General features: G+C 35.6%; 1 protein-coding gene and 1 pseudogene across 1 annotated transcript; one reads left to right on the top strand and one right to left on the bottom strand.

The window, feature by feature from the left end:
• The first annotated feature begins 1,266 nt into the window (after positions 1–1,266).
• On the top strand, positions 1,267–2,409 carry LOC141391847 (uncharacterized). The gene is made up of 3 exons (XM_073964538.1): positions 1,267–1,271; positions 1,362–1,607; positions 2,010–2,409. Exons 1-3 carry the CDS (start codon positions 1,267–1,269, stop codon positions 2,407–2,409), a joined length of 651 nt encoding a protein of 216 aa, XP_073820639.1.
• Positions 2,410–3,135: 726 nt separating this feature from the next.
• On the bottom strand, positions 3,136–3,732 carry LOC141391846 (uncharacterized; annotated as a pseudogene).
• Positions 3,733–16,237: the final 12,505 nt, after the last annotated feature.

The raw sequence follows: 16,237 nt of genomic DNA, 5'->3' as shown, positions 1-16,237 counted from the left end.
TTTATAAAAAAATGTATTGTTTTTTGAACACTTTAGTCACTCAATACATGTAGGACCAATTTAACGGTTTCCTTTCTTGAAGTCCAAATAAATATTGGGCTCTACGGGTAGCGTGTGCTCACCTGAGGTTTTTGCTAACTACAAAAATCTAATTTCCGTTTGTTGGAAAATAAGGCTACTATAAGATAACCCACAATGCCAAGTTGTAAATTCGGCTGTATTGTTCTTCAATTGGAATATGGCTTAATTCGTGAAGTAGTTGTAATTGGCACATAATATTTACAAGTCTCTGCCGAATATCTAAACATTAAAGGATCGTCATATAAAAATCAAATGTATTGTAGTCGGGTAAACTACAGTGAGCATAGTCAATTTAAAACACGGAAATACTTTAAAAGGACTAAAAACTATCTTCGCAATTCTATGCGTACTCAAAGAGTTTTTATTTAGACGATATGTATTTGCTATATATTTAAAACATACATATATAATTAGTAATATTTAAAATTAGTCATTCATATTGGATATTAGCGGATGTTGCGAATAGCAACGGGATCAGCTAGTATATGGTTATTTAATAAATGGCAAACTTAAGGAATGCTTATTAGAATACATGTAAAAATATCAAATTTTCATCCTATTGGCAGCATCCTGTATTGGCTTGAGATTCTGCGGCATCAGCTAGTCTCATTAATATTTTATTTTGTGCTTTTGATGTAGACACGTTTTCTTCCGCAATACTGATTTGTTGTCGTATTATACCCTAGACAGACGGCAGAGTTGATTTGCATTAAAAACATCTAAATTTGAATTAAATTTTTGCCTTGACAGACTACAGTTTCTGCATTTATAAAACAGCTGATTGTATGTAAACATAAAAATAAGATTAGCGTCTATGCTGTTTTTGAAAAACAGCATTTGTTTGAAAAAAAAACTAAAACTGTTATTGTTGAAACTGCAAAATTATTTAAAAATCGTGCATGAGGTAGCAACCAAGAATCAGAACGTGTTGCTACAACTCGGAATCGCCGTGGGACATTCGGAAATAAGAGAAAGGCTGATGTGGAAATTTGTAAGTATTATATTCCCAAAATTTACTCTAATATTCATGCACACATTTTTTTACAGGACCGCAACAGTACTTTTTGGGAGCGTGACGTGCTAGCGATAGATGATAACAGGTTTAAAGACAACTTTCGACTCAACTGGAATGCTTTCCACAAAGCGTGTGAAAAAGTTAAAATAATCGAAAGGTTGGACACCATAATGAGGTATTGCATCCACTCGAGAAGAAAGTTGCAATAGCTTCGTTTGCATTGGGGTCGAATATATGAGAGCCGAATATATGACAATTAGTTTAGTTTATTCGGTGTGGGACGTAGTACAGTTGGGGAAATTGTTATAGATTTTTGCAATGCAATATACCGTAATCTGTCCCACTGTATAAATTCCTATCCTCAAAATCCTGATGAAATTAAGCGAATTGTTGATGGCTTCGAGAATCTCGGGTTTCCGCAATGTTTTGGAGCTGATGACGGATGCCACATAGAAATTCATCCAAAAAAAGAATATGCGGTAGATTATCACAACTATAAAAATGGTATTCGGTGATTTTATTAGCAAGTTGTGATCACAGATATATCATCCTCTAAACTATCATTGTGCAAAAAATGATTTTTTTGAAATGATAAGATTTTGAAACGGAGATAATATTCATATATGAGACAGGTGTATCGGCGTTTTGAAAGTTTACACCAAGCGGTAACCTTAGTATGGGGAAAGTTAACCCCATATTTTTGGAAATAGTAACTTGAAGATTCCTTTTAATTCTTCCATTTTATGTAGATAATTCCAAGGAATCTTAAAGATAATATTTCCAAAAATATAGAAATTGGGGGAACTTCCCCCATACTTAGGTTACCTCCCGATGTAAACTTTCAAAACTACGATACACCTGTCTCATATATTAGTTCCACATCATAATCTTGCCATTTGATTGTATCGCTCAGTGTTATTGAACACTTTTTCATTTCATGCTATCGCAGATCAAAGTTCACATATATAAACATTGGATCAAGTGGGAAAAACAATGATTCATACATTTTCGAAAAAAGTTCTCTAAAGAAATTTCATGAAAGCGCTGAAATCTTTGCCTATAATAGCAAAGTAATTGGAGTCATCGATGTGCCTGTGTTGCTTATTGGCGATTCTACTTTTCGGTTATCGCGCTATATGATGAAACCATTTCCATATTCAATAAATCAACCAGACGTGGAAAAAATATTTAATGACCGACTATCTAGATGTCGTCATGTAGTTGAAAATGCATTTGGGCAACTAAAAGCTAGATTTAGTAGAATAGTTAGAAGCTTAAAAATAGCACCACAAAATGTCAACATCGCACTATAGGTAATTTGCCCAGTTTTTGAGGCAAAAAGTCGATATTGCAACTTTTAATAATAACAATTTGTTAGTTGGCATTGAAAAGAGAACATGTCAAAATTTATTAATATGAATGATATTTTTCAAAATAGTGTCATTATCGCGTTTTAAATTGGAAAATCTACTCGCGGGGACAACATTTTTGTTACTTACTACCGTTATCGTTTTCAACAGTTTGTTGTGTATAAGAAAACTAATGAAAATTGCATTGGAAAAAATAGCTTTGTTCGTTATATATGTAGTTGCTTATAACCGTTGTTCGTTATATCCTAATTTATCTGTAAAAATATTTGTTTTATCTCTCTTTTAAACATAAATAATGTAAAATTTTAAAAAATCCTTTAATTCCGCTGTTATTAATTTTTGTCTCAAAAACAGGTCAAATTACCTATAGTGCATCGTCATAAAAACATGCTGCATTTTACACAACTTTTTGAAAATGGAAAACGATGATGTTTCTCCAACATGGATGGATAATGCTATCAGACAATTAAATACACGAATCCAGCCCAACCACTCAACAAGAATTGGCGAAAACGACGTTGCAGCGTCGATAATTAAGAATGCAATAGCTTTGAGTTGTAGTAAGTGCAAACAGTTGAATTGGAGTACATAAATAGGATAATTTATTAAAAATGTTTCCAAGTTGAAGAGATCAATTTTTGTTTTTTTTTTTCACATTACCATTGCATAAATTCTATTGATATTTCTAAATCTTATCTATTAAGGCTTTCATTAAGTTTATAAACTCTTTGCCTGTATCATTTTGCTTCCTGATGGCAATAATTATTTCATTTGCCAAAGATTGACTCTCTTCAACCACACTTTTTAGTATTTCAATTTGTTCTTCCATAATTTTTATAACTTCGCCCAAATTATTTCTTTTTTCGCAGAGGAGGACGAAGAAGTGATAGGTGATGTGAGCGTGGCATCAATAGATGGTGGCGGTAAAAACGAAGGTAGCGGCGATGGTGATAGTTATATTTCTAGAAATGTCTGGGTATCTGATGTACTTTCCTCCTCCTAATAAAATAAAATTGTTGTTAAAATGTTATTAATGTATTCACATGTACGAAATACTCACAAATAAAAAAGACTCGAACACTTCCGCACTATTTGCCGCATTGCTTCCAATTATCCGATGCACAGCATCTTAATATTTCCACTTCGACGGGCTTCCTCCAGTAGGTCCCATTTCCTTTTTCTCGCCTCTACCAATTGATATGTATTTATAAAAAACATTGCAAAATTAAACAAGTAAAACAGCGTTTACTTCGGCCAGGCCGACATTTTTATAACAACCACAATGTTACGAAAGTACCAATGTCCATACTTTGTGTTGGTGAAGTTTTCTGACAACAGGGAATCCTAACTAGCAATCACAGAAAATGTACCCTATATCGGGCGGTGCAGACGTTTTTTGAATGAAAAATTACGGTTTTGGTTTAGTCCCATGAAACGGCGCAAACTTAAAAACATCTGCAATAGGTTGCTACCGTTATATGGGGGCTAAACCCATACGTGGACTTCATGGTACAAATACACAGGTAGCCGCATCGGCAATTGTTGACAACATAAGATGTCAAAATTTGACATCAATTCAAAGCAATTGACACATTATGTTACCATCAGCTGGCGTGATAATGCTACCTGTATTATTGTACCATGGTGGACCTATGCTAATACACGCAGAAAAATTTATGTTACAAATATGTTTGGATCCAAACAAATATATGTTTGGGACCGGTTGCAAACAAATATATGTTTGCAGCAATTTGTAACATATCTCAATTTGATACGTTTGGGTAAAACATTTTTAGAACATTTTTTTTTTCATGGATGGATAGAGGATGTTTGTCAACGAGAGTAATAACAGTGCTCTCGCGGCTACGGAATTCTCTTTTATAATAAAGAGGTGTGTATCGTGTAATAGGAGACGCAGGAGAGACGACGAGAGGTTGAATCCCTGTTTTTTCATTAGCGGTGTGATAGCTGTCAAAACATTTTCGTCCAACAGATTCCAAAAGCTCTTTGTTATTATAACAGTTATCTATCTTAACAGAAATCTCATTACAAAACTCTAAACAATTATAACTTGCGCCTAAAAGTCTGCAACATCTTTTGTTGTTACAATAAACAATCATTGATTTGAACTATTCTGTCCGTATAAACATAAACAAGTCATCTCACAATGTTTGAACAAACGGAAGCCAACCATACACAATAAGATCTGGCATTTGAAGATGAAACTGCTGCAAAAAATTCACGTGCCCCTAAAAGAGACAGGGAGAGCCTATTTCAACGTTCGCTCGGTAACTTTTCAAAAACGCCACGTTTATCAGACTCTCCACTTCTTTTTTTTGAAATATTAGACGACCGTTTCGCTAAGCGATCGTTTAATGGAACAGTTTAAATTAAATTACTACTAAAAGAAACCGAAAATCGCATTGTAAATGACATAGATAGGAGACTATGTGATATGAGAGCGGAATTAAATGATGAGAATGATCGTGTCTCTCAACTGGAGAAAGCAGCTGACTATGTTCAACCGTTGAATAACGAAATAATTGAACTACGAATGCAACTCTTAAGACAAGAGACTTCCACGTAGCATGCGAAGTCGGCATCAATGGTATATCTCACCATGAAGAAGAGAACCTTAATGAAATTTACGGTAATATATGCACTTCTATTAAAGTTGATGCGCCTCGTATTAAGTCAATCCATCGACTACAAAATAGAAATAATACGAAGAAAATTAATTCTCCCGATGGTGTTATTATCGTCAAGTTCATGTCGCCATACGATAAGAGCTTTTTTCTTAAATGCGTAGCTGGCTACAGGAAGCTTAATAACAATAAGTTAGACCTGTAGTGCGATTCTCTAACTCATTTTTTGGGTTACCGACAATTGTCGGTAAAATTAAAATGCTTATAATTACGGTAATTAACGATGTTTGTCGGTAAGTTAACGACGAATAAATAGTAGTCGTAAAGTTCTACCGATAGCAAGAGTTTTGTCAACTTTTATTTGAACACATTTGAAAACATTTATAATTTTGCGTTTTAATTTTACCGATTTTTGTCGGTAGCTCAAAAAATGTTTTAGAGAATCGCACTACTGAAACAATATTACATAAACGAAAATATTTCCAACACCAACTTTCAACTACTGCAAGATGCCATTCACATAAAGAAAAAGGGCCTTATACAAGTGGCATATACATTTCGAGGGCTTGTTTATATTAAACGTCTCAATAGCAAGGAACCCATATGTGTATACCATCCTAAATTTATTGAAGATTTTCGGACTATGGGTAATGAGCAAAGCAGTGAGATCCAAGTTTAGCCATAATTACATTTTGTTATCAGTGTGACCAGATCTAAAAAAATTTTGCAGCTAAATCAGCTTTAAAATAATGCTAAAAATTGCTAAAATAAATATTAAAATGCCAAAAAATAATGCTAAATTTAAAAACTATTTTTTTAAGAAAATATACACTCCATCATAGTATGAAGGGTATATTAAGTTTGTGTTTACGTTTGTTACGCATTAAATAATCATTCGCGACCCTATAAAGTATATATATATTCTTGATCAAGATAAAATTCTTAGTCGATTTATGTACGTAAGTCCGCCTGTGGTAATCACTCTAGCATCCAAAAAATTGAGAGAGGACACTGACATTTTAGAAAGATCCGTCTTTTGTTTGCAGGCAGGTTAAGTTCGAAGGTAGACTATATCGGTCCATGTTTTGGTATAGCCCCCATATAAAGATACCGGCCGATTGCTATTTTTGGCTTCATGTTCAGGCCGAATTAGATATGATTTGGGATTTAAGGTTCCAAAAGCTTCACCGCCAAAAATTATGGACATAGGGTCCACGTTTTGGAAATTCCTGTCGTTGCTTGTTTTTATCCACATTTTCGGGCAAAATTGCATGTCATTTGGTATTTATAGTTTCCAGCAGTTAAAAACTTTCCATCAAAAATTGTGTGTATAACCCAAGTAGAGTGCATACCCCCATATAACGCTACCGCCCGATTTCAGGTAGTTATAAGTTTTTATCTGACTGAAATTTTAGACATTTGGCGTTTCCAGTGGTCAAAAAACAGTTCCACCTAAAAAACGTTGATACTTTTTGAACAAAAAGAAAAAATCTAATTATTCCCTATTAGTTCAGAATATATCATGGCGAAGGATATAAAAAGCTCTGCCCGTCCAAACTTTACGTTTTTCATTGTTTTATTTCAATTTGCTTTTCACAATTTCATTCCTTTAACCCCCTGTTTTTGTAACTATTTTATTTTCTTTTGTCAATTAGAAATTATCAGATTTTTTATAAAAAAAAGTATTGACATACTTGAGATTTAGTGGATAGAATAATGCTAAATTAATAATTGAAAAATGCTAAAAAATATGCTAAATGGAAATTTTGCGTCTAAATACAAAAAAATAATGCTAAATTTAGCTGTCAAAATGCTAAAATGGCCACACTGTTTGTTATTTATCAAATCGCATTTTAAACTCTAATCACAATTTTACACATTATCAATCTATATTTGTACATGCTTTGATCACTTTCTTTGTATAGATATCATTTATTTTTTTCTTTTATGCTGCTAGTACCTCACCAACTACTAAATCCTTTATCTATGAGTCATACGGGTAATATATATAGAGGTTCCATGGATGTAACTAAGAGCTTAGTAAGCATATTATCCAAACATAAAAACGGTTTAACAATTTGTCATATTAACGCACAAAGTCTTGTGAATAAAACTGACGAGTTTATACATATTTTTGAGAACTCTGGTATCGATATCATTTGTGTTTCAGAAACATGGCTCTACACATCTATTCCAGACAGTTTAATAAATATCAAGGGATATACAGTATTTAGGTCCGACAGAGAAAGTCGAGGTGGGAGAGTAGCGATTTTCACTAAAGCCAAGCTTAATGCTAAGTTTAATATAAAGTCTAATACCTAGCCATTTTTCCACAACAGCGAACACACTTTTTGATTTGTTTTATGTTAATGACATCGACAATGTTCTTATGTATGATCAAATAACAGCTTCCTGTTTTTCAAGGCATGATTTAATATTTCTTGCTTATAACTTTAATATAGAAGAAAAAGAAGAACAATTTTATTCTGTTCGAGATTACAGAAATTTAAACTACATGAATTTAGAGGAAAACCTTCTCCAAATCAGCTGGGATGAGTTGTATGATTTAACTTCTGTTGACCAGTAACTTGGATTTTTTCTAAATAATATTAATGATCTGTACAACTCAACAGTTCTTCTTATAACAAAAAGAAAATCCGCTAATAGCAAACCTTGGTTTAATTCATCAATTAAAATGTGTATAAATGCTAGGGATAGAGCGTATGCCAGCTGGAAGCGCTATAAAACTCCAGAATTGCATGAAGAGTTTTGTTCGGCGAGGAAAAGAGCAAACAAATGCATAAAATCAGCCAAAACTGAGTACTATTTTAACCGATTCAGTTCTGCCATAAACTCAAGAAGTAAATGGAATGTTGTTAGTGAACAAGGGGCTGGGAAAAGTAAGACAAATGTTTATATAATGGTGATCCAGATGAGCTGAATAAAAATTTATTGATATTCCTTCAGTTAATGCAGATCCTTCCTTCTATGGCAATGACGATGAGCACACATATGGTAATGAAGGTTACGGTAGTTTTGAGTTCCGATGCATAACTCATGAAGAAGTAGTCGTATGTTTTGGAAAAGTGAAATCTAATGCCATTGGTCCAGATGGAGTGGATCCAATGTTTATTCGTATAATTCTGCCGCGTCTATTTCCATATTTCACGTACTTTTTCAATACCATCATTACTTCTAGTACATACCCCGAGCTCTGGAAACATGCTAAGATTATTCCAGTCCCTAAGTCGAACACAGAGTTTCGTCCTATAGCCTTATTGTGCTACTTTTCAAAGGTGCTTGAAAAAGTCATGCATATACAAATGTCAGAATATCTACAAAGAGAATCCTTGTTGTGTGATGTACAGTCTGGGTTTAGGGCTGGTCATAGCTGTACCTCCGCGCTAATAGAGGTTGCAGAGTCTGTCAGGAGTGATATTGATGAAAACCAGGTCTGCTTTCTCGTCCTCCTTGACCACTCAAGGGCCTCTGACACCGTAGATCACCACACTATGCCTTATAAACTTAGAAGGCTTTTTAATTTTTCTACTACCTCCACAAACCTTATAATCTCGTACTTATATAATAGGTCACAATCTGTGTATTTAGGTAACGTGAAATCCAGGTCTTTACCGATTAACAAAGGTGTACCCCAAGGATCGATTATAGGCCCACTACTCTTTTCCATGTACGCAAATGATCTTCCACGTAACCTATCTTATAGCCGGATTCACATGTACGCGGACGACGTACAGATTTATCTAAGCAGTCATCTGAAGAATATTGACCAGAGCGTTCTTAAATTGAATGAAGACCTAGCGAATGTATTATGTAAATGGGCCAATGCAAACGGTTTGTGCCTCAATCCCCTCAAATCGAAATGTTTAATAATACATAAAAATAAAAAACTTAATTTTCAAAATACTGAAATACTAATAAATCGTGAGAAAGTAGCTCTAGTTTCCAGTGCGAAAAATCTTGTTGTTGTTTTTAACAATTCGCTGACATGGTCGAACCATATTAATATAGTGGCAGGGCAAACTTTTGCTGTTGTTTACACAACCTTATACACCACTACATATACGCTGCCTCCTGGCAAAAACATTTCTAGTCCCAGGTATACTGTACGGATGTGAACTTTTTGCGCACTGCGACGCCGGAAGTCGACGTAAACTAAACGTAGCATACAATAGCGTGATACGTTACGTTTATGGTTTAAAGAGAACTGAACATATATCACAATTTACCAATTCTCTTTATGGTCTTAGCTTTGATTCCCTGCTGTATATGAAAGCTCTCCATTTTTTACACAAGATTATTGTCAAACAAACACCTAAGTATTTATTCCAAAGGATACAATTTGCAAGATCCAACCGGGGCAGAAAGCTTATTCCTCTAAGACGAAGAAGCTTGTTCTCTGAAAGGCAATTTTTCATCGATACTATACGTCTATGGAATACCCTACCATACGATTTACAGTGTACTAGCAACATAACAAAATTGAAAAACATGCTCAAAAGCGTTCTTTCCTAATGAGTATACATTCGAAACTTATACATTCTTTACATGTTATTTGTGATCAAAGCATATTTCACTTAAATTTTTTTTTGTAATTTTTTACATTCTTTTTTTAATTTTTTTATATTACCTAATAATTTAATTAAACCTTTTATATATGTCGGATTTGTAATTATATCTAGAAAACTGCACTATAACTTATAAAACATTATGTCTTGTTGTGCAGAAATAAACAAATAAATAAATAAATACGGCTAACCGTTTGTCTTTCGTTCTTTGTTGTTGCTGTTTTTTTATAAACAATACTTTTTCTGCAAATCAAAGGCCAAAGAAATAGTTCAGATTTTTTTTTATGGTGAAAGCGAAGCAAACACGACAAAGCAGAAATGAACAATTGTTTGTGCTCCTCCAAATACAACTGTAAATACAAATTGTTTGCTTCTGTTCATGGCACAATTGAGAGGTAGATGTATCAACCTAAAACCAACTGGAATTGTGAAATGTTAAAAATGTTTTCCAAAAATAAAGCGATTCACATATTTTTTTTCAAAAAAATTAAATCATTAGGCGGATATTAATAAACTCATTATTACAAAAATCCATCAAATATTCACATTTTTTCATATAAATTTTTTGTTTTTGTGTCAGCTGGTGTACGTTGTATGATTGTGCAATGTTTCTGTTCAATGCATGACACAAGGTACATTTAATAAGGTAGAATATTCGACTAATTACTTCAATATCAAAACTTTTGTGATAACATAAAATGTCAAAATTTGTACAGAAATTGGCGCTTAGATTGGCATCGAATTTTTTGTACCAATCAGAACTAGACCATTTTCACATGTAATTCGAATAGTTTCAGTTGTAGTTCGAAACATTTCACTTGTAATTTGGGAATTCCAATTGAATTTAGAATTATTTCATTGGTAGTTTGATTATTTCATTTGTAATTTGAGAATTTCATTTAAAATTCGAATTATTTCATTTGTAATTTGAATTTTACCCTTTGTAATTCGAATTATTTCAAATTACAAGTGAAATGTTTCGAATTACAACTGAAATTATTCGAATTACAACTGAAATTCTTCGAATTACATGTGAAAAATCTCATGCTACCATCAGATGCCATGTTTAGTATATCCTTGTTTCACGCGCCTTGGATTAACATTTCAAAATTTGTATTTGCTTTACAAAGGCAGTATACATACATATTTAACAGCACACATTTTATGTGAAAACACAACAATGAAAAAATGGTCAAAAATATGAATTATTTTGCCATAAGATAATTTTCTCAACCGACAACTATTTTAATTGCTAAATATATAAAAGAAATAATTGTTGCTTAAATTCGTTGAAATCAATATGTCTTGTTTTACAACTTTTGATCATCATATTTATTTGACGTTGCAACTACCTTATTAAATGTGCCTTGGTGCCATGGCTCAATGTTTAAATTTCAAAGTTATGCTTCAAAAGGGTTGTACTTTTTCGTAATATTATAACAAGAGTAATTTTTGTACGTCTTCACATAAATGTTATTGTTGTTAAATACATACATTTACAAATTATTATAACAAAATTATTGTGATTAAAGTCCTTGTTCAGACATTCACATTGCCTAGTATGATTAAGCACATAATGCATTAATGAAATTGTTAATTCTTCATATCGTATAACAATAATAACTCAGACAGTAGGTTATTGCAAAAAGCAAACAAACTAAATGTTCTACTTGAAAGTGCAATCGCAGATTTACTATCATTACCTAAAAATGTAAAAAATCAATGTTGTAGTACTGTTGTGGGGCAATGAACCACAACGTTTCTTTTCATAATAATTACTTTGTAAATTAAGCAATTTCTACAACACACTAGACACCAAACAAAATGTGCAATTTAGCAATAAGTTAGTATTTAAGAACCAATTTATCAATAAAGAATGTGAGAACTTGAAAAAGCCTTCTTGTGCATACATCATTTCCTCTCCGATCTTAACCAAGTTCATGTGCTTGTGTTAAAACTATAATTTATCTTGGTGACACTGCCTTGATAAACGACATTTACAACCTCATTAAATTTATCTTGGTGATCCGCCTTGATAAACGACATCTAAAAACCTCATTGAAGGGCAAAACAGTCCATTCATCAAACATTTGGTGACCCCTAGTCCATCCGATAGGACGAAAAACGCAACCACATTTGGTGAGCCCGAGTCCTTGCGATAGGACGAAACACGCAACCACATTTGTGACATCGAGTCCCTTCAATAGGACAAAATACATCCCAAAATATATCAGATCCTGTAACACGGCACAGGATCAACATTAGCCACCAGGACATCAGTCGGCATTCTAGAACATTAGCGTATCAAGCACAGAATATCGAAATTTTGATTGGACAATACGAATAAATTGCTTCCAAAGGATTACATATAGCTACTGTTGCAGAAGGCAATCTTCGGGCAAATTCCGGACATTAACTAATTAAAAAAATGGCAACCGGTGAAGATTCGGCAGGCATGACCTTGTTCAGTCAATTGGTAGATGCTCAACGAGCCACGGGTGATCGGATAGAAACTATCATCCGCAATGCAAAAAAGGAGCCGATCTCGAAAAGAACAACTAGCTTCTACAAGGATCGACTCACTAAATTAGACGCCGCATGGGCCGAATTCGAAATCACAGACTCGAAAATACAGTGTCTCGAAAATTATCCAAAGGACCACAAGTACTTCACCGAGAAGTACTACCAGCAGGTGTCTGAACTTACAATGAAGTACCGGGAGCTATTTGAGTCAGCCATGTTGGAGCCTTCAAAAGAATCAGAAACAACTGCTGATAAACCTCCTGCAAAGAAATCAACCATAAACAACGGCGGCTCAATAGCTTCAGTATCCTCAACCAATTCGGCAATCAGAAGACAAAACGTTATGATAGCGTCTCTGAAGAGGGTACTTACCATGGATCCGACAGCATCCAACATGAAACTTAAGGAAAAACTGTGGGAACAAATTCAAGAACTGCATTTCTCAATATGGGAAAACAGTTGCAATCCACTGGAAGAAGGCTACGATATGGACTCCTACACCACTCTGGAGAATATGGTAGTAGAAAACTTCAAAACAACAACAACACCAACTGCAGAAAAAGAAACAGAACTTGGGCAAGCAAATGTGTTGCCACTGCCAAAAATAACAATCCCAAAATTTAATGGAGATTATCTAAAATGGCCGGCCTTCTTTGACCTTTTCACGCAGTTAATAAACAATCAACGCATACCCACAGTACAAAAGATGTGGTATCTGAAGGCCAATCTCACTGGTGAAGCGGAAAATTTGATAAGTCATATCTCAGCAACAGCCGAAAATTATGAAGCAGCATGGAAAATTTTGCAAGACCGATACAACAACAAGCGAGTGCTGGTAGCATCCTATATACATCAACTGATTGATCAGCCATCAACCGGATCATCAGCCGCGTCCATAAAGCAGCTACATGACGTCACACAAGAGTGCTTACATGCGCTTAAGAACGTGGGAGTCGACACGTCCTCTTGGAGTCCAATACTACTTCATCTACTGTCGAAGAAACTAGACCGAAGTATTTACAATCAATACGAAAGATCAATTGTCAACCCAAGGGAATTGCAGCAAGTTAGTCAATTCCTAGAATTTCTGGAGACTCGATTCCAGTCAATGGAGGCAATGGGTCAAAAGGAAAAACCTTCATCTAAATCTTGTGCTACAGTGGCATCGGCAAACCAAGGAAACAACATATGTACTCTATGTAAAAATGGCACCCATAAACTATATCACTGCCAGAACTTTCTCAAAATGACACCACCAGAACGACCAGAACTAAACAAAAGCAAAAACGATGTGTAAACTGTTTAAAGGCGGGCCATTCATCGAAGCAATGTACTACGCGATGTTGCATGAAATGCAACAAGAAACACAACACACTGTTGCATCTAAAGCGCAAGCAAGGATCTACAAACAAACAAGATAGTCGTATGAATTTATCAGCTGAAACTGGTACAAAGCCTGCCGGAGGGGTAGCCTCCGTAAATACTGAGTCGCCCAATAATCAGGAAGCCACCTCGCTGGCCGCTGCAAATAAAGAACAAATCAGCTCGTACGTTCTACTCAGCACAGCAGTAGTCAAAATAAAGGTGGATGAAGCAGAAGTGGAGTGCCGCGCTTTGCTTGATTCTGGTTCACAAGTCAATTTCATCACAGAACGTTTAGTAAAGCGACTTGGCATTTCAATGCAAAAGTCAACAATTAATATCAACGGAATCGGTGCAACCAACACTAGAACAAACCATCGAGTAAATGTGGCTCTGAAGTCTCGAATCAACAATTATTCGACTCGACTTGAATCATTTGTCTTGCCTCGTATCCTGTCACCACAGCCATCACAATTCATTAACGTTGAAGATTGGTCGATTCCAAAGAATCTGACGCTAGCTGATCCAGCCTTCAACCGTCCTGATAAAATTGATATATTATTAGGTGCAGAACACTATCACGAACTGTTGTCGATTGGACAAATAAAATTAGCCAAGGATCTCCCCACAATGCAGAACACTGTGTTTGGGTGGATAATATCAGGAAAAATTCAAGAAGAAAAGCCCAGGAACTTTACATGTGGAATCTGTACCACGGATGAATCGCTTGACGCTTCTATCGCCCGGTTATGGGAATTGGAGGAAATCAAGACAACCAACAAACCAATGTCCATCGAAGAAAGACAATGCGAAAATCACTTTGAGCAGCACACCATCAAGGACAACAAAAATCGATTTGTAGTCCGAATACCCTTTCATCAAAACCCTGACGCGTTAGGAGACTCGCATGGGATCGCAATCAATCGATTTTTCTCCCTCGAACGCCGGTTGCAGAAAGATCCTGAGTTGAAGGAAAAATATGTCAGATTCATGGAAGAATATGAGAACCCAGGACACATGACAAAAATATCGGCGGATGCTATTCGCTCACCACACTACTTCATCCCACATCATTGCGTGCAACGACCTGAGAGCACAACAACAAAGCTTCGTGTAGTATTCGACGCATCGGCCAAAACTTCGTCATCGCATTCGTTAAATGATCTGATGTACACAGGACCTACTGTTCAAAGCGATCTGTTCTCCATACTACTGAGATTTAGGCTACCCAAATACGTTTTCACAACTGACGTCGAGAAAATGTACAGGCAGGTCCTAATCTTTCCTGAGGACCGCCAGTTTCAACTAATAATTTGGAGAAAGGTTGTCTCTCAGCCTATAACCTACTACCAACTCAACACAGTCACATATGGCACAAGAGCCGCCCCATATTTGGCAACAAAATGTCTGCAACGTTTAGCCAAGGACAACGCAATTCGTTACCCGCTCGCCTCGCAATTTCTCCAAGAGAATTTTTACGTCGACGATGGCCTGGGCGGAGCCGACAGTTTAATAACGGCAATTAATATGCAGCAGCAACTCATTCAAGTTATGAAAGACAGCGGTTTCAACTTACGCAAGTGGTGTGCTAATAACCCTCAACTGCTTAAAAACATTTCAGAAGGAGATCAAGAAGTAAACTTAGATTTCGAGAGCTCAAAGGCTGACACCGTTAAAACATTAGGACTAACATGGCTTCCAAAAGATGACACATTTTGTGTAAAAGTTAACATTGATTCCGTCAGAAGAATCACTAAACGTACAGTTACATCAGATCTTGCCAGACTTTTTGATCCATTACGAATACTGTCTCCAGTTACAGTAACGGCCAAAATATTCATACAAGAATTGTGGGAGTTAAAATTAGATTGGGACCAATCGTTACCAGAATCCTTACACTCTAAATGAACCACTTTTCGATCGGACTTAAACGCTCTAAAAACACTTCAGATATATAGACACATCTTTAAAGGGAGAGTGCCAGAATCAAGGCAAATACACATCTTCACAGATGCATCAGAAAAGGCGTATGGCGCAGCGGCTTACATGCGATCAACCTTTAAAGACGGAACTACCATGACACGTCTCCTCTGTGCGAAATCTCGCGTTGCCCCACTCAAAAGGCAAACCGTACCACGTTTGGAGCTTTGCGCAGCAGCACTTGGAGCCCAGTTAGCTTCAAAAATCAAAATCGATCTTCAATTGACGTATCCAACCTGGTTTTGGACTGACTCAGAAATCGTGCTGGCCTGTATAAACTCATCATCTGCAGCATTCAACACATTTGTGGCCAATAGAATTGCAATCATACAAGAAGTCACTCAGGCAGAACAATGGCGTCATGTCAGCTCAAAGTGCAATCCAGCCGATGTACTATCTCGTGGCATTTCACCAACAGCCCTTAAAGATTGTGCTCTTTGGTTCTGTGGTCCTTTATTTTTACACGGAAAAGACACAATGTGGCCAGCAATATTCAATCCACATCTTGCAATTTCGACCAACCTTGAGAGAAAAAGGAAGGTACCAGAAGCACTCGTTACCACAGTAACACCAAACGACTTTATGTACAAAATAAATCACAACAACTCGTTCACCCGTCTACAACGAATCATAGCATACGTTTTGCGCTTCATTACTCAGAGCAGGTGCAAAAAT

Source organism: Musca autumnalis, unplaced genomic scaffold (assembly GCF_047663935.1).
Source record: "Musca autumnalis isolate F117 unplaced genomic scaffold, ASM4766393v1 scaffold_157, whole genome shotgun sequence".
NCBI lineage: Eukaryota > Metazoa > Arthropoda > Insecta > Diptera > Muscidae > Musca > Musca autumnalis.
This window is presented reverse-complemented; position numbering and strand designations above follow the sequence as displayed.

What these genes read in the sequence shown, in the direction of transcription:
- LOC141391847 (XM_073964538.1), top strand. An exon ending in AACTATAAAAATGGTATTCG is followed by an intron (nt 1,608 to 2,009) that starts GTGATTTTATTA and finishes TGTATCGCTCAG; the next exon opens with TGTTATTGAACACTTTTTCA.